Below are 23,224 nucleotides of genomic sequence, written 5' to 3' on the forward strand. Positions count from 1 at the left end.
AAAGTTTATTTGATGAAAATCGGTTTTGAAATGGCTGAGATATCCAAAAACAACGTGAAACAAAGAGATCCTAATAAAGTTGTGGCCTGTCGCCTTCTATTATTATCATTTTTGGGGGGATATCTCAGCCATTTGAAAACCAATTTTCATCAAATAAACGTTGAATATGCTCTTTCATATTTCATATGAAGTTTCTCATGATGAATCCCCACCTCCCTAACAGTCCCATTGATACGTTCCGATTCCGCGAAAGTATCCCCTTTTATACACTATAATTGTACTGGAGTACGCTGTGTTGTGTCGTGTGTGCGCGTATTCGTCACCAGCGCAGCGCGAGCATGCAGCGCACACAAATCGCTGTGCGTGTACATTACGTGTGTCATGTGTATGTTGTTACACCTCTACGGGACTGACTTGGCATATCTGTGGTTCTTATTTTGCACAGTAAGTTCACTTTCGTTCTTCTATGGTCTGTTGATGCTAGTTTATATGTTTACAAAAGTGCATTCCTGCCATTTATAAGTATGCTCTAGGAAGTCTATAGAAATAAACTCATATTTACCATCAAACGGATCACGGTCCCACGGAGGTAAGCAAGCGGGCAATTAATTGTGCAGTCCCATATGCTGATATCTATGCTGGTAGTATTGGTAGGGTTTTGTTAGTTTGCAGGCACAAACCCTTGTCGTGTCGCATGTCGGTCTGTCTGTTACTGTGGTGAAGGAGTCTGTGCTGAAGCTTCTCTTTCATATTCCCTCCACAGTTTACCGTGATAATCTACAGTACAGGGCCTATGGGACATTGCCAGTGGTGCATGTAGTAGAACCTAGTCTTGCCACAAAATCCTTCACAACCGAGTGCCTGCAAACTATTGATTGTCCAGGCCCAGGAACAGTGATTGGCATTTTATGGGGGTTTTGTCGAGTGTGTACTGTAAGTAGATCCTAACAGTTAGGTGGTTCTAGATTTAGAAAACTCTAAACGCTAACAGGTAGCGAGTTAATGTGATCATGGTAGCCTCAAAAACATTAAAGAAAAAAAAATCTCAGTAGAGACAGCAACATACATGTATGTGCCGATGCAGTGATGTGACTAAATGTACAGGGGCTGAATGCAAGTGCCGAGTCACAATTCGGACATATATGAATGGGTGCCGCAATGTCCCCGATGCAACCTTGCGCCAACAGGGTATGGCGAGCACTCATTTTTCAGTGACCTTGTATGCGTATTGACATTGAACGCGCATAGTGCATGTCCATCATCAGAATTCTGGAGAGGCTGTCCAAATTCTGGGGGATTATCAAAGTGATGATATTTGTGGATTTTTAGAAATTTTATGATGTATTTAACTCTGGATAGAAAATAACTCAGCACTGTAATGTGATGTGCAACTAATCACGATGAACTACTATAGCTAGCTGAGGTAATCTAGATCAGCATGATCAGACACCACTATTAACATGTAGATGTGTAATGAGCCTACAAACAGCCTGTAGTGTTAGTGTTACATTGTATGTTAGCTGTATATAACTGCACGCATGCAGCTACAGCTAAATGTATAAACTAGCTATGTGTATGTAAGTGTGTGAAGCAAGAAGTGATAAATGATATCACTAAACGCTACCAGGTACTGTACTAATGAAGTAGACCCCTCTTAGATTTGACGAACACAGAAGACCTACAAAACCAGTACCAAGGTTTTGACCTCCCATGCCAAAATTTGATCGAGGGCAAAAGCATAGTATGTTTTCCATGTAGTTTTCCATGTGGTTTAATTTTGGATGGAGTTATGGTCTTATTGTTGGCGGCTTGCTATACCTTGCAGGAAATTCAAGTGAGTAGTACACTAGTCTACTTCTGTGTTATAAAGAAGTTAGGCTCCTATTGTATTGAAATTTGTAATTAAGTGGCATTACCCACCCATAGTGAGGAATTGAAATGCACCGCACCCCTTAAAGGAACAGTTTACCTTTGGGAGCAGTGGTTTAAAAAAATGTTCGAGATATCACATTTGATGCATATTATGTGTAGGTCAGTTGTATTACAAAACATCCTACACGTACCATGTAAAAATTTTCCAATAAAGAATAAGATATAACCTAGATATCAGTATTTTTCTCCATAAACCATAACTGTAGACAGTTTAGTCTAGAAACATTTTTGTTATAACTATTGTTCACATTTTGTACATTTAACAATGCTTAACATGAATCATACTGATTCAAATTTTTACAGTGATTTTTTTTTCTATCCCTATCTCACATTTTAGAACTATTTTGAAGTACTAAAGCTGGGTTTTTGTTGCATCTGCAAATGGTATATTTTACCTTTAAGACTGGACCCAAGTTGGTACTCACTTCTCCATTTCTTTTTTTCTTTTCTTTTCTTTTTTTACAACTACTTTTACTCAAGCTATGAAAAGCGTCTTCTAGCAAACATGATTGATGTTTCTATGGTCTGACCTTTGGTGCTACAAACTATAGGTCTGTCTTTTGGGTTCGCATTGTAGCTTTAATACCAAGGGGAGCATTTGAAACAAAATACCATTCCATCCAAACCAAACAATTTAAAGTGTACAGATTGTCTGTACAACCAAGTGTATCTGTGTTACTTTAAAAATCAATTTCATGAGAAATTGGTCCAGTTATGGTATTGTTGATGATGATGATGATGCTTAATAATGATTGCACATGTACTGTACATCCCATTCTAGCAGAGAAATTACATACCAATATCAATTTCCCATGAGATCATGAAAGTAACACACCTCTGTAAAATCTCTCTTTCCAATCCTGCAGCTTATACATGCCCATGTCACAGAGTTCACTTCTGGCGGATTACAGATAGGGGAGATAATATCCACTGATACTCCCAAGCTTCCTGTGGATCCTCCGGCAGGATGAATTCCCTCACAAAGTCGACCCTGAACAACCCCCATTCACTGGAGCAGTACCTGTTGTTGGCAAAGACAGCAAAGGGGGCAGCAATGGTGGCACTCATCAAACAGTGTGTGGAGGCTCCGGGCGTCTACGTCTTTGGAGAACTCTTAGAGATGCAAAACGTTGCAGAGGTAAGCCCTTCCATGGCGAAGCTCAACTATGTATGAAATGTTTAGAAGCCATAATGCGTATCGATATGACACACTTGATGTCTCAAGGGAGCAAGAATGAGGGACTTTCCAACAGTAATTACATTCATTGTTTGAAAGAGCTGATGAATGAACCTAATTTATGTGATCCATCCACTTGAAAAGGAAGAAGATGTTCTGTGCATGTATGATTTTATTTTCATTTGATGACCTTAGATTACCGGTACTGTCTTCCTGTGGGTTTGTGAAACATTTCATATTTTAGAGACACAGCGTAAAAATGTACAAAAATGTTTGAAGAAAAATAATATTGTGCATGCAATGATGTCACAATTAATGACATTGAAAATTGTGAGATTACAACCCACAAAATTTATGTAGAAGGTCTGTAGAAAGAGGTTTAATTTGGAGCTAGTGAAAGTTGTTTTATGTTGCTCCATGAAAGATGTGTAATATCTCTGTCAATGTAGATGTCTGCATCATTTGATGACAACAAGATATTGTCTGCCAATCTTATCATGTAGGTCAAGAGAATATGATTTCAATCTGTTTTACAGTAACATTTCTATTCAAATTTCAGACCTTCTTTGTAAAAGCATTCATGCATTTTTCCAAGGCAGAACTCTGTATAAATACACCTGCTTCACTCTCTCATCACAAATTTTTGTGTTGACCTTCTGTGCGAGTCACTAGTTTATATCTCTAGCAGCATGTTTGGATAGAACTACACCATTTAAGGATATTACTGTTGGCACCTTATGCTGTTATGCTTTGTGCCATTGTGCTTTCATACTTGCAAGATTGTTCTTTGGCGTGAATTGATCTCAAACAGATTTGAAAATATGATATGTCCTTTTTGTATTTAATTTGGTACCTGTATTCTAACAATTCATTTATATTCTCTACACACACACACACACTCTCTTTCTCTCTCCCTTTTTCTTCTCTTTGCTTCTCTCCCAACTCGCTCTAAATGCAGCTGGCCAATGGTCCTAATTCAAGCTATCTAGATCTACTGAATTTATTTGCATTTGGAACGTACAGTGATTATTTAGGTAAGTCACACTGAAAAAAAGTTGTAGTATGATACTATTTATAGACAGTAATGTTCAGTATGTTATAGTTCACATCTAATTATGTAGTGGATGAATGTGTTGTGCCATGTGTGTACTGAGTGTCAGAATAGCAATTAATGAAGGAGTATTCATGTATTTGCCATCCTGCTGATGGACTTTGATTCTTGAAATATGAAAACAAAAATTTCAGTGATTGTTGGAATACAAAAATGTTACAGTCACGATGATAAATAACTACTATTAGCAAAAGTATAGCTTACTACTATGGCATATCTATGCTGTTTGACACAAGCAAACATCCTAGAGAGTTCGAAGGAAAATGGGTTGTTACATAATCAGGATACTACATTGCATACATTTCATCTCATTTTTCCAGTAGTTTTGTCTGTAATTATGTGTTCTTTATGCCCCTGATACATTCATAATCTGCTGCTGGAAGTAGTTTTAAGTAAGAAGTGCCCCACTTCATTGAACTGCATGTCTGTATTCATTGCCACTTGTATGTTGTGTGTTGGCTTGGACTTGACACCATTGCTGTGAAGCTTAACATCTCAGGTTTATACCAAGTGAAGTCCCTATTATCCCGTTGAGGACAGTTTGATTTTGCTACAACGCGCATTTCCCATAGACACCTGCCCGAGTATACTCGGGACTCGTCCCCAACGGTTTAAGGGAATGTGTTGGTTACCTAATTTCCTCTTTCGCTCCTCCTGCAGCCAACAAATCAAAGTTTCCAGAATTGTCGCCGCCGATGCTGAGTAAACTGAGACACCTTTCAGTTGTGTCACTAGCTGCCCAGTCCAAGAGGATACCCTACTCCGTGCTACTGCAAGAACTGGACATCAAGAATCTCAGAGAACTGGAGGTGAGATCATCTAGCAAATCCTGTTATGTATTTTACTCGTAGAGCATTACCTATTCCAGTAATATATGATGTAATCCAATTTTGTTCCTTGGGTAGCACACTCTGCTCTGGTTCATCATTGAATGATTCAGTTTTATGTTATTATTTTAATGCATTTTTTTTGCAGTCGTGCAGATTCTAATTCCTTCATCTATTATTTATCCCTGGCTACCTTGATCCGTTGTCATGTTACTGTATTTTTTCTAAGTTGTCTCATTTGGGACAGTCATCACCTCAACTGTTCAAGAAATAGATTGGTTTGAATCATGTCATGTTGTTTTCTGCACGATTAAAAATGAAAATGACACATTTTTATATACTCATGGAAAAGTATCTGCTTCTTCTTATCTACATTCCAGGACATACATATAAGTTTCATGTTAGAGACCCTTCAAAATTGTGAATGATATCTCTGTTTTGCAGGATCTCATCATAGAGACAATATACTCAGAGATCATCCAGGGAAAGCTGGACCAGAAGAATCAGCTCCTTGAAGTAGAGTTCACCATTGGGCGAGACATCAGGCCTGAAGCCATCTCAGATATTGTCAGTGTCCTACAAGAATGGTGAGTTTCAGCTAATTAATTAGTGTTTACCCTACAGTGTAACATTCCCAAAGGCAAGACTAGCATATCTAATAGCAATGGAAGTTTGATATACTGTAATAAAAGTTTTTTAAAAGCAGTTTTCTTTTCATTACATGGAAATTTCATTATAAATAACCAACAAGAAACAATAAAAAAACGTAGAGGCGATAATTTTGCGATCTGGATTGTTATTTTTTGCTGTAACCGGAATTTTGTTTTAACTGTGTTCGATAAAACGGGAATGCACTGTACCATCACTACCACCACTACCACTACTACCACTTCTACTAGCACTTCAACTACCACTACTCTGTACTAACACTACTACTTCAACTAAAAATCACAACCTCTACAACTCCTAGTATCACAACCACTTCCAATACCAGTACACTTGTTTCTACTCATATTAACTGATACTTCTGTGACCATTTCTAGTACTTTGAAATGCTGTGTTGATAGGTACTACCCTGGTACTCATTTGAGAAACAAATTTCAAACATTCTCTTGCCCATTGAACACACACAAAAAAATACCTGTTCTAACGCTAAGGCTTATTGTCCCCACCGAACGAGTTCGAACAGGGGACTATGAAACAGGCTCCGTACGTGTGTTTGTCCTTGTGTGTGTCCGTGTGTATGTGTGCATGAGTGTATGTGTGTGCGTCCGTGTGTGATCAAAATGTTCAATTTGCTACTTCTGTGTCATTTATGAGCCACTTTTGATTCTGTATGCTTTATATGATAGCACTACATGGGAACTTTGAAACTTGTACACAGAATTTCAGTTGTGACCTTTGACCTTGACCTTTGACCTATACTGTACATTTTGCTACAAAATGCTACTCCTTCGCCATTTCTAACCCGATTTCGATTCCGTTTGCTTTATGTGATGGCACTAGGTGAGGGCTTCAAAACTTCTACACAGGTTTTTGACCTTTGACTTCATTGACCTTTGACCTTGATTTTTTACCTATATTGTACATTTTGCTACAAAATGCTACTCCTTCGCCATTTCTAACCCGATTTCGATTCCGTTTGCTTTATGTGATGGCACTAGGTGAGGGCTTCAAAAATTCTACACAGAATTTTGACCTTTGACTTCTTTGACCTTTGACCTTGATTTTTGACCTATATTGTACATTGGCTACAAAATGCTACTCCTTTGCCATTTGTAACCCGATTTCGATTCCGTTTGCTTTATGTGATGGCACTAGGTGAGGGCTTCAAAACTTTACACAGAATTTTGACCTTTGACTTCTTTGACCGTTGACCTTGATTTTTGACCTATATTGCACATTTTGCTACAAAATGCTACTTCCGGCGGGGGCATATATTACGCGCAGCGTAATTTCTACTTTTCCTTGTTTTTTCTCTTCTCTCAGGTGTGATGGCTGTGAGGCAATGCTAAATGGTGTTGAGGAGCAGATACACAAGGCCAACAAGCACAAAGAGAACTGCTTCAAAATCAAAACGCAAATAGAAACAGAGGTGAGATGCCCAAGTTGAAATATACAATCTGTGTATGTCATAGTGACATGGTCAGTATGTTGTACAGACGAGTCCCATTACAACAAAGTCCACGGAACTGGCAATCTTGTGTTATAGAAGTTTGCTTATAGCTGAACATTTATGCATATAAGGATATTATGTAGGTGATCATTTCGAGACCTGAATTTGTAACAGTATTTTTATTTCAATAAATGTTCAATATATAATGGGAGTTCACAATACTCACTGTGCATAATAACATGAGTTAAAAGTCCGTTTGTGTTTTCTACAACTTATTTTGACAAATAAAGAAATGAAGCAGAATGGCAAGGCATTTAAAGACACTTTTACTTTTCATGACTATTTTTGTCTTTTTAGACAGAACAATTGATGGGAAATTAATGCAATATTTATTTTCTTTAAAGAAATTGAATGGTCTGCTGGCTTTACAAATTGACTATTGTGTGAAAGTTTTATGTGCATAACATTGTTTCTGTCTTTATTGAAAGCCATCTGTGTCCCAAATGCCTATTTCTTGCACTAACCTTAAATTTTGGAATTTATTGATAGAGAAAGAAAAATCATCACTTGTTTATTGTTAACAATCTTAGCAACTTTCACTTCATTGCATATTTAATTATTCCACCCGATGCAAAAGGGTATGTGAGGATTAGACTTTCAATTAACCCTGGCTCTGCGCACAGCTCAAAGGATAGGATGTTGCATCTATAATGTATTGTTCTTACAGTGGATATGAGAAACTCTCTGACATTTCTCTTTTTTTTTTAAACCCACACACATACGATTTGGAATACTAGTTTATTAGAACACCGCATTAGGAGTTGCTTACCTACAGCCAATCTAGTGTAATAGCTATAACCCTGGCTATTCCTCTATACCTTTCTTTTGCTGGATTTTAATGGTGCAATTTACTGTTGGGAGCAGTGATTTCAGAAATGTTCAAGATATCACACTTAATGCATATGTGTAGGTCTGTTGTATCACAAAATATCCTACCATACAAAATTTTCACAATAAAGCCTTAAATATAAGGAGATATCTGTTTTTCTCAATAAACCATAATTGTAGACAGTTTAGTTGGGAAACATTAATGTTATGCCTCCACCACAGAGTGGTGCCGGAGGCATTGTGTTTTCGGGTTGTCCGTCCGTCCGTCTGTCCGTCCGTCCGTCCTTCCGTCCGTCCGTCCGTCCGTCTGTCCTTCCGTCCATCCGTAATGAATTTTGTGGCAAGCGTAACTAAAAAACCTTTTGAGGTATCCTAATGAAACTTGGCATGTATGTGTATTAGGGGGTAAAGTTGTGCTCATCAACTTTTGGGTGCACATGCTCAAGGTCAAAGGTCAAAAGGTCAAGGTCAAATACATAAAATGTCGCTATTTCCACCATATCTCTGCAATGCCTGAAGATATTTTCTTGAAACTTAGTGTATTCATGTATTACCCAATTAAGAATCTCTGGTGAAAGTTTAGGGTCATGAGGTCAAAGGTCAAAAGGTCAAGCAAAAATATTAAAACTTCACTTTTTTCTCCGTACTTTGGAAATTGTTTGAGGTATCTTTGTGGAACATACATGTACTGACTGGCAGTGATTATCTAGACAGTTTAAGGTTCATGGGGTCAAAGGTCAGGGGTCAAAGGTCAAGGGCTACACTTCAAAATTGTTCTATTTCCCTCATGTTTATGCAATGCCAGCAGGATTATTTTTTTTTTACACTTGGTGTATGCATGTATAACCTAATAGAGATTCTCTGGAAAGTTTTTGTTTTGTTTGTTTTTTTTGCTTCAAAGGCCAAAAGGTCAAAGATCAAGTGAAAGTGCTGAACTAAATTTTTCCTTCATATCTCGGAAGTGGCTCAAGTTATCTTTAAACTTTATATTTATGCATGTTCTGCCTGACAGTGATTATCTTATGAATTTTAGGGTCAAAGGCCAGATGAAAATGGTAACAATTTACTATTCAATACAGAAATTGCACTTTTTCTCCATACCTTTGAAATTACTCAGTGCATAAATGTATGAATTGGTAAAAGTCAAGTTAAAGTCCTTAAATCCCAAATCATACATGCTCTCCTATTCATCCAATTAAATCTAGGTCAAGGAAGGTGAACATTCAACACATTTGTGACAAACTTGTCATTTTGATATTTAGCCAATTTTGTGAAAATGTAATCACACATTGTCCACATGTACTATCCAGACCTATAAGGAGAATCATGCATCATGGTGGAGGCATACCATTCGCCATAGCGACATTTCTAGTTATAACTATTGTTCACATATTGTGTATTTAGCAGCATTTACCATTGATTACACGGATTCAAACTTTTACAGTAGTTGTTTCTATCCCTAACTCATGTTTTAGAACTATTGTAAAGCACTAATGCTGGGTTTTTGTGTCATCTGCAAATGGTGAATTATGCCTTTAACAGGTGTCTAACATAAAGAAGGCCATCAAGGCATCGTCAGCAACGCAAGAGGGAGATGAGCCGGACATGGGTGTGGACACGAGGGAGATGGAGGCGCAGGCCATCAAGCCAACCAAGAAGACATCAAAGATTAAAGGGTCAGTATGAAGACATCCAGATTGGCAGTGCTCTAGGCCTTGGGTCCAGAGATTGCAACACTTCATATGCCGGAGCAAATTGATGAAAGTGCAATTCCAGTTTCCCTTTAACTTAAAGTTTGAAAATAAGTGACAACAACTAAACAGAATGGTAAATTTTTCGTAAGGTCAGACAAGAAGTACAAAAGTGCAGTCAATATGAAGTTAGTTTACACTTTAATACATTCCAGTTTTTGTGAGGATTTGCTACTGTGGAGTTCAGTACAAATAGGTGTCCTGCTTTATCATCACATTTTAAAAACTTATGGATGAAGAATACTTGAAAAAATATTTTTTTACAATCTGTCCTTTCAGGAATCTTTATCGTAAACTTTCTGAATGTACATCACAGTAAGTTCGCTGCATTCTTCAGAAGGCTTGGAAAATGTCACATTTGCAGACAAGTTTTGTCCCTCCACCCTCAAGGATGCCAGAGGAGATGTGTTTTTGTGTTTGTATGTGTTTCTATTGGCTCTCACATAAAGATTTTTTTTGCTTCTTTTACCCACACAGTTTAAGAGGAAGTGGGAAATTTTGGACCAAGTCCAACTGAGGATGAGCTGCTTTCGTCACCATCAGCCACCACTTCGTTTCTTTGCTGATTGCAATTATCATCAGACTCTCGTGCAGTTTTTGAATGTGAATCAGAGGAGAGAGGAACTGTGAACCAGAGGGGAAAAACAGAAGTACATTGGAGCTCTGTCTTCAAGATGAAAAAATATCATATTCATCTCTTTCTCTTTCTTTCTCTGAAGTCACCCTTTCCTTCTCTTCAGCTCATTCTTTCTCTTTGTCTTTGTGTGTATCTACTTATCCCATATTTCTTTTCACTCTTTGAATCTGTATCACTGTCTCTTTTGTATCTTTCTTTCTGTCATTTTGTCTTCTTTTCTATCTATCTATCTATCTTTCTATCTATCTATCTATCTATCTATATATATATATCTATCTGTCTTTCTATCTATCTATCTGTCTGTCTCTTAGGAGATGCAAGAAGTGATGTAAATATTCATCAGCAGTGTGAAGTCAGAGATGATTGACACAGATATTTGATGTGGGTCTTCGGCTTTGTGTGACGCTTCCGCGTTCCTCCATTTTTTTGTCTGGAATGCGCACCATGGAATTCTTGGCAAAGGACCGCCATTTAGAGCTACCTAGCGTGTAAGGCTCCTTTCCACAGATGAGGAAACTTAGACAGATCCCTGGCAACATCAGTAGTGTAGTGAACATTGCATACGAAAAGGAGTTCAATCTACGAGAAACTCTTCGAGGTGGAGGCGTGTGTACTCTGCAAAGTATTTCAAATTTCTTTCATCTGGTAGCAGTGTTCAAGGCCAGGCAGGTGAAATCCTTCATGTGTGAAATGATTTTTGCACAGTGAATCATGGGTGATTTTCTAGAGGTTGACTTTACAAACAAAACAAAAATTCCCCTAACAATTGTCTTTTTCTGCTAGAAAGTGTTGAATGATGTTTCTCTGTGTGATGTGCTCCAGTGCTCTCATGAATACTCTAAAATGAGATATTTTTCGTGCATGAAATTTTTGCCAATTGGAGCCAACGGCCTTTTTCACAGCATGACATTTTTGCAAGTTGCTTCTGACATTCATTGCATAGGGTATAGACAAGAACTTCCGTGTGCATTTTAATTTTGCAAAATTTGCGAAAGTAAAATGCATGCGAATATTCTTGTTTTACAATAAATTTCATTGTAATCTATCTTGTTTTTGTATTAAACAATAGCTCCCTGTGTGATTGAAAGGCAAAATTTGTCAACATTAACATCACGGTGAATTGGAAACATCGTATGGTTCATTTCTTATTTGTGAAGATGAAGCACATCTATGTAATAATGCACATACACTATGAAATGGATGCAAAATTCAATGAAAGTATTGTGGTACCTCTTTTATTGTCTTTGACCCAGTAAAGATGACAGAGCTGTGTGTTACCTTTGGTTAAATGTAGAACATTAATCTTCTCCTGAATACTGGCCTCTGAAACTACAGGATTGTTCAAAAGCTTTCATGATTGATTTATTTCTTACAGCACATTTTCTTTTCCATTTGTTATACTACATAGTCATCATCAGAAATCATACAGAATCTGTGTGTACATCAAAGAATGTGTCCAGAGTATCATTTTTTGGTCACCATGACCAATGATTAAGTGCCACAGCTGGATGTCATCACAGAGAATACAAGTTTGAGACATTAAAAAAAGGAAATGGACTGTCTGTTTGTATTTTGTTACCTCATTGACATCGCATTGATGCTCTGCAAACTCATTAATTACCCCTGATGGCATGCACTCGTGTCTATTTTATGACAGTGGAATGTCAAATATAGCTCTTTGCATGTCTCATTCCTTTTATGTTCTTTTGTTTTTATCCCTGATATAACAAGGTCTCTGGTGTACCCAGGGAGTTTCAGTGTTTCCATGGTTCTCATTACATACATGTATCTGATTGTATTATCACGAGAATGCTCTCCCAATTCCCAGTCGCATTTCCTGTTTTTCTGTTCATCAACATCACATTGTCTTATTATTCAATGCATGTAACCCAATTTTAATAGAGCATATTTATATAAAGTGTACTTTCCGCAAGTGTTTGGATACAAGAATCCAGATATAACGAGAAAAATCACCCAGAACCGACGATCTTGTTATAATGGAATTTCCCTGTATAAGAAAATTCCTCCGTATTGCAATGATCATGAGAACAGTTTAGGAAACAGATTTAATGATGAAAATCATATTAGAAGTTAAAAAGAATGTTGTTATTGTTATGGTTACTACTACTGTTGTACAGTGTACTCAACATTGAACATACATGTAGCATTATCACCTTTTCCATTGGGAAAATCATTATGCAGTGTTATTGACCTGCCCTGCCTAACGGCTTAAACTGTTCTGAGGCACTCAGATATAATGAACAGTGGCTTAAATTACCATCAAATCTGTGCATGTTGAACCTTTTGGGACTGAAAACTCGCACAAAACAACAAAAACACACACACTTCATATTTTGGTCTGAGAGCTTGCTTTGACTTCAGCTCGAGTTGGCATGATTTTGCAACTTTTAACTTTGGCAAAGTTGACTACAAGATGTACTGTAAATTGATCCAAGGGAATAATCACACACATTGGAGTCAATTGTGTGGCATAGTTAATTAAGAGAAGGGGAATGCATTGCACATCTTGTGCAAGACAGTACACTGTAGGCACATTTGTGTGCATATAATAGAGGACTTTTTATTTAACAGTGATAGTAAAAACCTCTCCATGGATGACCTATTTAGCTGCACTGTAATATAACTGTACCATTATACAAGTACAGAGGAACATGTTTGATATAAAGATGTCAGGATATAATAAAACCCTCTTAAAACAAGGTGATTTCGCAGGTCCCAACCATTTATACCTATTTGTTTGTGCACCCTGATATAATGAGAAACCTGATACAGCAAGGTTGTTATTTTTTAAAGTCCTCATTTTAATGAGGTTACATTGTACATTGTATTACTGTTCACACTTTAGCAGAAGTCATTTATGTTGTAATGCAAAACTGTTTTGTAAATCATAAAATTACAGCACATAATATGGAGCCCTGTAATGAAATGCTCTGTGAAGGTTCTCAATTGTAATTACAGTGTAGGCAATACTCTCTATGTGTTGGAGTTTTCTTGTGAAAAGAGATCAGCCATAGTATATGGGTTTTTGTTTTGGGCAACCCTTGTGAATACATGTATGTAGTTAGAAAATGGTCACGTGCGTACCCTATGCTTCATAATGACAACTTTCTGTCTTGGATCAACTAGTCCATTGCATAATGTATTCAGATCCTGATAGAATTTAAGCAACAAGCAAGACCACACCCCCCCCCCCCCATACATGCACACACATATTAACACACTCACACACACATTTATGTCGGGCACACATGAGCGTGAACACAAACACACACACATGCACAGAAAAATTATATGCTCATTGTTTCAATGGGGAAAAAGCACTTCCCATGTCTGTAAACAGTGCGTGAGTTATGATACCAGCTATACTGTGATCATGACAGAAAAACAAAGTTTCGCAGCCCTGTTTTGCTGTCGTTTTTGCCCCTGAATTACTTTTTGAAACTAGCCCTGGAGTCTAAAACAACATGTGGTTGTCCAAAAATGATTCACAGTAATGTTATCTGCATGTGTTCTATCTCTTCCTCTTCACCCTTTCACTGTACAAATTGTACTACGAAATGTCTTCTGCAAGTGACATTTACAATGAATTTAACACTTCCATGAGTTCTGTAGGCATATTCCAGTTCCTGAAAAGAAAACCAGCTAGGTTCAGTTTGAAATTACGGTATGTGGAATAATCTCCAATTGGTAACTAGTAGCATGTATGTACTGTATACACCATTGCCTTCAATTCCTACTAGTATTTGTCTCTCTATCAAGAGAATTTTGCATCATTACTAATTCGCGATTGGCGCTTAACATAGTTGTACAATATCACGTAGGCCAAAACTCTGAGGATGAAAATTCAAATACAACCTGGAAACTACAATTTGTAGTGGATGTGACTTCATACATGAGACCTTTATGTAAGCATGGGGTGAATTTACTGGTCAATAATGTCAGTCCACCCTTTTTTATGAAAATGGAGATTCAACATGTGATACTGGTACTTTTGAGATCAGGGTACCACAGGTATTGTACATTTAAGAGGTGAAAATAAATAAAGTTTACAAATGTCAGATCATTATGTGTCTCACTTCTCATTTCTGGACTAGACTTAAAAACGTACTTGTATGTGTGTCCATGTCAGAAAGATTGGACTATCAAGAGAAAGGGATGAGGCTGGAGTGAACTTCCAAGATCGTTTAACTCTCTTGTAACCAGTAGTTAAAGGAAACCAAAACCCAAAGAAAAACATTTTTGGTCGACAATTTAATTTAAAAAATGAAAAGATAATTTCACCCCCCAAAAAAATATTTTTCATGAAAATTACACATTCCATTAACTTGATACTGACACATGTTAAGGGTAATAATATTCCTTCTGCGTTTTGAAAGCAGTTAGTCTAGTGCTCTTTCCTTATGCTTGAAAAGTGAAAGTATGTTGAATTTTCTTTATACAGCTGTATTTTCATTACATTATTGTCCACACATGATGTTATAAACCGAAGTAGTCACCTTATCCAGTGATTCCGACACCAAAACTTTAAAATTCGTAACTTTTGCATCGACTGTCCAATTCTCCTCAAACTTTCTATACATGTAATTTGCTTTCTACTAATGTTGCTGCTTTCACTCAGTCCGCATTGCTCTTTGGGTTTTGGTTTCCTTTAATATACCAGTGACATTTGATATTGTGGAGCTGCCTTTGTAAATAAAAGGGTTAATGTGTGTCTTTTGAGCGTGACTGTGGAAGCTTGAAAGTGTCGAACCATCCTAGATGTTCAAATAATAAACTCTATCATTAGACAGCTTGCATGTGTGGTGCTCCAGAGCAGACTGTGGATCACACCCTGTCAGATTGTACCATACAGGCTTGGACTTCCTGGGGACCCTCCTCCCATCGACTTGACCAACCCAAACGATGACACCGTGGGGTGATTTATGACAGCTTCGTGACGCAGTGAGCAGCGGTAGTAGCAGCAGACCTCATACGAAAGAAGGAGAAGATTAGACAGTTACACCCTCTTCGCCTCTTTACGCCCACACCAATAACCCTATACTCCATTCCCGTGACTGAACTCACACACTGCCACTGGAAGTGAACTATGTATTCAGGCTACGAATAGTAACCACATCTCACATCTCCTTGCTCACATACAGCGGGTTATAGGCTGTTTTCTTATAGTCGAGCTTCTTTCTGTCTTTAGTTGATGGACCAATTGGACATTTTCAGCACTTCTGCGATTGCGTGCCAGTGTTTGTATATGATCGTTTGTCTATGTTAAAGAATTTTAGATCTTGTTGAGAAATGTCGGGTTATGACCATAGAAACTACCAAATTTGTTGCTCTTGAATTACGGCGTGTGGATTGTTCCTCATGTTGTTGTTGTTGTTCATTTTCCATCTGTGAAGATGGCTGGATAGCCCATATTCAGCTACGCTAAGCTGGTCTTCCATGGGGTCCAGTTGGAAGTGGGGTGGGGCCACTTCACCGGGTTAGACACCCTGCTCTTTGCGATGAATGAATGAAGCGGGATCTTTTACGTGCATGAGCTGTGACTCTCTCATACACGGGACCTCCATTTTATGTCCTATCCGAGGGACATGTTCTCATGTTGAAACGGAATTTTTCTTACGTAGGCTTGGTATAAACTCAATTGATTGCATACGTCAACATCTCTGTCGTGATTTTTAACAAAAGATAGAAAAAAAAAGAAATGTCATTTGTCAGCGTTAATTTCCATATTATTCTTTTTTATATGTTACAAGTAGTAATCTTGCAATCTTGTCCGTCTTTCAGAGAACTATAAAAATAAACAACCCTCCTTCGGCTAATTAGACATGATTACAAGAGTGGCGGCATTCTCATTTTTTTTTTTCAAGGTAAGTCCACTATCAGAAAGACCAAACTCTAACCTTTCCAATGCTACCCACTTGTTTGCATGTTCAGGGGCGGATCCAGGAGGACCGCAACCGGCGCACGCCCCCCTTTATTTTTTGTTGAAACAAAAGAAATACAAAGAAAAAAATAGGGGGAGGGGTGCGTGCGCCCCCCCCCCCCCTCCCCATTTAATTTTGTAAACGCGCCCCCTCTTTACGGAATTCCTGGATCCGCCCCTGATGTTTATATTATTATTATTATTATTATTATATTCTTTATTCGCTTCTTACAAAGCATATAACAAAGGATATTCTCGAAGGCAAATAATTGAAATTTCCCATATTTTTTTTTTTAGCGTTTGTTTGTTTTTGTTGTTGTTTTGTGTTTTTTTTTTGCTTAACGCGTATTATCGCAAATATCTCAAATTGACAAGAATGGAGTTGATTCGTTTTGCACTCAAACTCCTCATATAATAAGATTAAAACAAAAACGAAACACTGAGCAACACTGTAGCGAGAGGAAGTCATGTGGCTAACCTTCACCTCCGCATAGTTGACAGATTTTTTGTTTTCCTTTCCAGGAAATGCCTGTCAAATGCGGGTTCAGTCATGTTAGAGATTTAGAAAGGAAGTTTACAGAAAAAGGAAGAGCAAGGTGACTACTAGTATCGTTGGTGATAATAATTATGTTCAATTTGTGAACAATGTAAATGGGAATCACATGAATCATCCATGCATATTGATTTGATTTGATTTGATTTGATTATTTCCTCATTCAATCAAATAGAGATTGAATACTAATTTCAAAAGCCACAAAGAAAATAGAATATCAGTGATATGAAACAGTAATATAATATAATACATCACACAAATAGATACACCTAAGCGATTGCATTGAACAACAGAAACACAAAATAAGATACATAGTATTTTTCAGACTCTTTGGAGATTTTATGGTAGAGACATTAAGAAACAAGCAAAAAAAGAGGACATCGAGACAATTTAATTAGTTGTATAACACTTGCAGGGCCAAATTTATAAACATGCATATGAAGGGATAAGATGGATAGATAGATTGATAGATAGATATAGATAGACAGATAGATATATATACATAGGTAGGTAGGTAGGTAGGTAGATAGATAGATGGATAGATAGATAAGATATAGATAGACAGATAGATAAATAGAATGATAGATAGATAGATATACAGATAGATAGAAAGGTAGATAGATAGATAGATAGATAGACAGATAGATGTATAGATAGATAGAAAGGTAGATAGATAGGTAGACAGATAGATATATAGATAGATAGATATAAGTACAGGTAGATAGATAGATAGATAGATAGATAGACAGATAGATAGATAGGTAGATAGATAGATACAACCCGTAGATCTATAGATAGAGCGGGGCGGCAAAAAAGAAGAGCAGATATCTCTAGATGACAACCAAATCGAAAAATTACACCATCCCAGACCGCAAAGGTCTTGACCTACAAACTTAAGTTTGGGCACGATCAGGTCACGTGGTCTCTATACGTGCCCACATACTCTTGCCGGTAATCATTGTTCTACCGTGTAACAGCGCACGTTTAGTCAATTCGTCACGTTCACATGGTCCACAGTATAGAGGTAAGCAGTTATGATTCTGTGTTTTCTGCATGCTTTCCTTCACGTGTTGATTATGTGGGCCTAGTCATTTGCTCGTATATATGCCAAGGCAACAGAAGTTTGGTATTATAGGATTTAGACGTATAAGATTTCGTATATAGGTAAGAATATTCAAGAGCTAGAAGGAAATACGGCAGCCAAGATCTTGGAGAGATACAGACGTGCAAGCGGTGACGGTTAAGACTGCAGAGGGATGTAGTTTCTTCCGAATGACAGAAGCTTAGAATTCATTTTGAAGTCAGGTTTAATGTGGAAAGATTTTAGTCTAGAGTGAGTAAATTTTTGTACACTAGAAAACTTAATGGAGGAATTGAGTTAGATATGGAAAAAAATGTTTGAATGACTTATTTGTGTCCGTTTTTTCCTATTCTACAAGAATCATTCCTTTTACCCCTTTGTCTTGCTTGAAGAGATGATTGTTAACCGATGAAATAATACCTTACCAGAAGATCGGCATAGGGCAGATGAACAGGCGGCGAAATATTGATTAACCAGCATAAGTTATGGTAGTTCTCTCGTATTTCTAGCAGTGTGTTTGGATCAAATAGTAGGACAACTCTGAGTAAAAAACGCCTATACGGTCCAGAACGAGAGTTCGTACTTGCCTCCCCCTTCTCTCGATCATTGTCCCTTTTTAACTATCTATCTATCTATCTATCTATCTATCTATTTATCCATCCATCTATCTATCTATCTATCTATCTATCTATCTATCTACTAGTATCTAATCAATCTATCAATCTATCTACCTGTCTGTCTATCTTTCTATCCGCTGTCTGTCTAATTATCTAGATATCTATGCCCCTATTTTTCTCTCCTTTTTCTCTGTCCGTCTGTCTGTATCTATATCTACCCATCTATCTATCTATCTATCTATTCATCTCCTTATGTATAATTATACTGAAGGAAGGAGTTAATGATCTTGGTCAGTGTTCCCCCTTCGACTATATGGCTATATTACTATACATTCTTTTTTGTATATTCTGTCATTCTTGTCTGAAATTCCACTACCCTTTGCTGGATGTTTCTACAAGCAGCTCCACCTGAATATTTTACTTTATCTGTTTTCTCCTAGTACCATTAGAGAGGTCCTAGAACCTCTTTGCCTCGTACCCTTCTCCGTCGCCATCAGGTGGTGGTGGTTACCACTTTCCAAAATTTACCTCAATTGTCAGTAATACGAGCAATCAGTTTGCTTGGGAGGTCTCTCTTCCATTCCGACGTTTTATTCCATTCCGTTTCACTTTTCAGCTCCTATATAGAATTATACATGTACCTTCCTTCAATATTATTTTGATCTTCCTTTTCTCCCCGGTTTGGAATTACAGTGCAGAATGCCTATTATGACGGCCTATTTATTGCATGATAGGTGCCGGCACCAAAGTGATGTATGTCCATGGTTAAGGAATACAGACACAACCAAAAGAAAAGCCCCCCCCCCCCCCCCACACACACACACACACACACACTACTTTCTAAAAAGTCGAGTGAAAATATTCACCCTTGAAGGAGTAAATAACAGAAAAGAATGGGTTTAGAGTGAAATTGGGGTGAGTTTTGAGTGAAAATGTTTATTCTAACTCATTTTGAAGGGACTTCAGGGATCACTCCAAATATTTGAGTAATCCCTGAGGTCACTCTAACATGTCTAAGATAAGTGAAATGATGAACATTTTCATTCAAAACTCACTTCATATATTTCACTCTAAACTCACTCTTTTCTGTTATTCACTCCTTCAAGAGTGAATATTTTCACTCGATTTTGTAGAGTACATTTTGACATAAATGCTCTCAGCAATGAAGATGACAGTTCATAGGCCCACACAAAACGGATACAACGAGATCGAGGACCGTTAATGGTAATCGGCTCATTTACAAGCTTGTTTGTAGATGTTAACTGTGATTAACTTGATACCGGAACCACAGCAGGGGCATTAGGAGAAGCACCGTTGCCGCTGGAACCTCAGTGGCACAGTGCACTGTTGGACCTATGCATGCCATTAACGTCGATATCTTAATTACTTGACGTCCCAGAGCAACCGTTTTACACTCACAAAATATGCTGGTATTGTTTTTATCTCTTGGGCTAATACAAAATGCAGCATAAAATCCTGTTGTCATTCACTGATATGTCATACAAAATGAAGTGACGTGTTCTGTTTTCCAGCTTCTTTCAACAATTTTCTAGTGAGGGTTATGTAACCCCGAGTTCAATCGTCATAATTATGTTACGTATAGGCCAATATACCGAGGTGTTGATAAGCTATTCATCTCACGTTTAAAGCCAGTGTACAGTGCATATTGCTGCGTAATGCAGAACACCCAATTAAACTATAATGGTACTTTGTGACCACATGATTTACTTATTTCATCCATCCATGGATTTCATGAATCAATTACCACCCACAGACTGACCACACTTCTCAACACATGTGAATGAAGTGTTGTTTTGTTTAGTTTCCTTTGCCCATATAAAAGCGTTTACATTGCAAAAACAGTAATGATTATGCGATACCGTTTCAATCACAGCATGGAGCTACGCTCCATAGTGAAGCTAATAATAAGTGAGTCAGGAATCATCACTGTACATTCTAACTGGGAAGATAAGCAAAATAACAGGAAGAGTATAGGTCTACTATCACAGCAGGGCGTATGCAATGTATTATAGGGATGGTACAGTATTGGTGGAGATGAGAATTGGGCTTTTAACTTTTGGCGAGATACCAAGAAAACACTTATGATATAGTACAGACCGTACCATTTTAAGAGGAATTCATAGTTTATTAGATGAAAATCGGGTTTGGAATGACTGAAACATCCAAAAACAAAGTAAAACAAAGCGATCGTAATACAGTGTGGGTCCCACACTTTATTAGAATTGCTCTTTTTTGGATATCTCTGCCATTTTAAAACAAATTTTCATCAAATAAATGTTGAATTCCTCATAGAATTACATGCTCTTTCATATCTCTAAGAGGTTTCTGATTATCTCACCAAAAATGTTAGAAACCTGAAATTAGGTCTCAACCAAACTATACGATCCCTTTAAGTTACAGCAGTGTTTTATTGTGTTGAATAGACAAGTGACTGTGTGGAAACAATGTATCCGTGACTGACTAGACTTCCTTTCTTCCTCTGCCTTTCTTTCTCTCATCTCTTATTCTTTGTGCACTTAGGATGGATGTGTGTGTGTGTGTGTGTGTGTGTCTGCCAAATGCACATATATGTGTTATTTCAATTTGGACTGATCTTGTGTATGCATTTGTCCATAATATGTCACAAGTGTTGGTTGAATGTATTTTACCCTTTTTTTTTTTTTTTTTTTTTTTTTTTGCTTGTGGACTCCAGCTATCAGCACATTTATATTTCTTCTTAGGAGTCTTGGCATGTATTTGTTTCTTTGTAAATGCTTGTAAGTTGCATATAATTTTATATTTTACCAAGTATATAAAATAAAATGAAATGAAATGGAAATGAAATGAAAAGTACTCCGGTTCAACTGTCTTGTTACATTAAATGGGACACCGTATTTTTCAATTCAATTCAATTCAATTTATTTTCATGTTTCTCAATGAAGGAATGTACATCAAATATAATAAAATGAAGGAAATCATATGTATTATTCGGCTTGGATGCACAGTAAATTAATGTAAACATATAAAACATAGCGGTCAATATTCGTAAGTTTGGCTTTATGTATAACGCTAAAGAAATATGATGGAACCTACTTAAAAACTAGCTTGTTAAGCGTAGGTCCCAAATTCTGAACAGACTGTAAGATACAGATGAGGAGCACGGATGCAACGTAGGACCAAAATAAAGAAAAAAAAAAGAAAGGCAAATTGCCCTGTGCAATAACAGAATCTTCTCAATACAGATAGTGATAAACAGACAACCACATTCTGCAGACGTAAGAACAGCTGATTTAGCAATGTTTACAATAATATATGGTGTAATAATACGATTTGAATAATGCTGAAAAAGAACAACTCGACACGCGAGTCCTCGGAAGAGACACGGGAAGCCTAAAGAGTGAACATACGAGTACTAACATTACACTGAAAAAATAATTAGAATTACTAGCCAGCATAGCACTGAGATGTATACAACAAAGCCAGCTGTTCACGCGTTCCAAGGTCTTAGGGTACGAAAAAGGTGTGGAGGAATGAATTTAAGAGCGCAAACAGAGAGGACTTACTGATTTGAATTAAATGACCAATATACAGCAGCAAAAGGCACATATACAAGATAGAAGGACATTTCAATGGACTTACGCAATGTAATTATTCAATAAATTCTGTCTCAATTTTTATTTGAAGGTCGACAATGACAAACAACCTGTGAGTTCTACGGGGAGATCATTCCAGTATTTGGGCCCTGTATACATAATTGTTTTTCTTTTCTTTTCGAAAAAAAAATGGTTCGGGTACGTGGAAGATGATAAGCGTCTCGTTGGCGGGTGGGGGAATTATGAATAGAATAATTTCTTTGAAATATAATTATGCGAAAAAAAAATATCAGGAATATCATTTTTGGATAATTTATACATGAATATCCCTAGATAGTAATGCAACATATCTGGCAATTTCAAAATTGTGTTCTTATTGAAAAATTCATCTGTATAAGATAAATACCCAGTCTTATTAACTATTCTAATAGCGCGCTTTTGTAGAAGACTTTTTGTTTGTTAGACTGTTTGTGTTTTTTTCATGCGGGGAAAGATATCATGTTCTTGCTTTATTGCAATGTATGGTGTTAATTTGACCAGGAAAACGATTTATATTAACTCAGTATCCCACATATTCTTTCTTTCCTTACACGCCCCTTGATTAATTCTCCACACTAAGCTTTCCATACAAATTTCTTTCCTCTTCCATGTGCCCATACTTTCCAGTATACCCTATATTCATTCATTCATTCATTCATTCTTTATTGGTCTATATCAGACATAGAAATTTGGCTTCCACTGGCATTACATTGCAACAAAATGATCGTAACAGTTCACATAGTTTACATCACAATTACATGATTACGTCTATGATAAGCACAATGAAAACAAACAACACCCTACAAATCTATTACACAATACATATACAATATATCAATTCTTTATAACCCTATACATTGTATAAATCAAACTACTTCAACCCTTCTCAACCCCCAATTTTAAATTTACAAAATAATAACATAATACTACAAACAAAACTTATATCAGAAAATTCAAAATA

General features: G+C 37.1%; 1 protein-coding gene across 1 annotated transcript; it reads left to right on the forward strand.

Annotated features, from left to right (window-relative positions):
* Positions 1–385: 385 nt before the first annotated feature.
* On the forward strand, positions 386–12,195 carry LOC139733148 (COP9 signalosome complex subunit 7b-like). Its single transcript, XM_071643988.1, has 8 exons — positions 386–444; positions 2,799–3,070; positions 4,068–4,143; positions 4,881–5,029; positions 5,492–5,634; positions 7,037–7,142; positions 9,594–9,727; positions 10,280–12,195. The coding sequence occupies exons 2-8, from the start codon at positions 2,900–2,902 to the stop codon at positions 10,317–10,319; spliced, it is 819 nt and encodes a 272-aa protein (XP_071500089.1). The 5' UTR covers positions 386–444; positions 2,799–2,899; the 3' UTR covers positions 10,320–12,195.
* Positions 12,196–23,224: the final 11,029 nt, after the last annotated feature.

The sequence above is a fragment of the Diadema antillarum genome, unplaced genomic scaffold (genome assembly GCF_040938485.1).
Source record: "Diadema antillarum isolate AM-2024a unplaced genomic scaffold, OU_Dant_1.0 seq00000462_RagTag, whole genome shotgun sequence".
NCBI lineage: Eukaryota > Metazoa > Echinodermata > Echinoidea > Diadematoida > Diadematidae > Diadema > Diadema antillarum.

Bases quoted from the DNA above. Each gene is read 5' to 3' on its own strand.
- LOC139733148 (XM_071643988.1), top strand. From the start codon at position 2,900: ATGAATTCCCTCACAAAGTCGACCCTGAACAACCCCCATTCACTGGAG. The intron at 5,635-7,036 runs GTGAGTTTCAGC...CTCTTCTCTCAG, and splicing joins GTCAGTGTCCTACAAGAATG to GTGTGATGGCTGTGAGGCAA. The intron at 9,728-10,279 runs GTCAGTATGAAG...TTACCCACACAG, and splicing joins AAGACATCAAAGATTAAAGG to TTTAAGAGGAAGTGGGAAAT.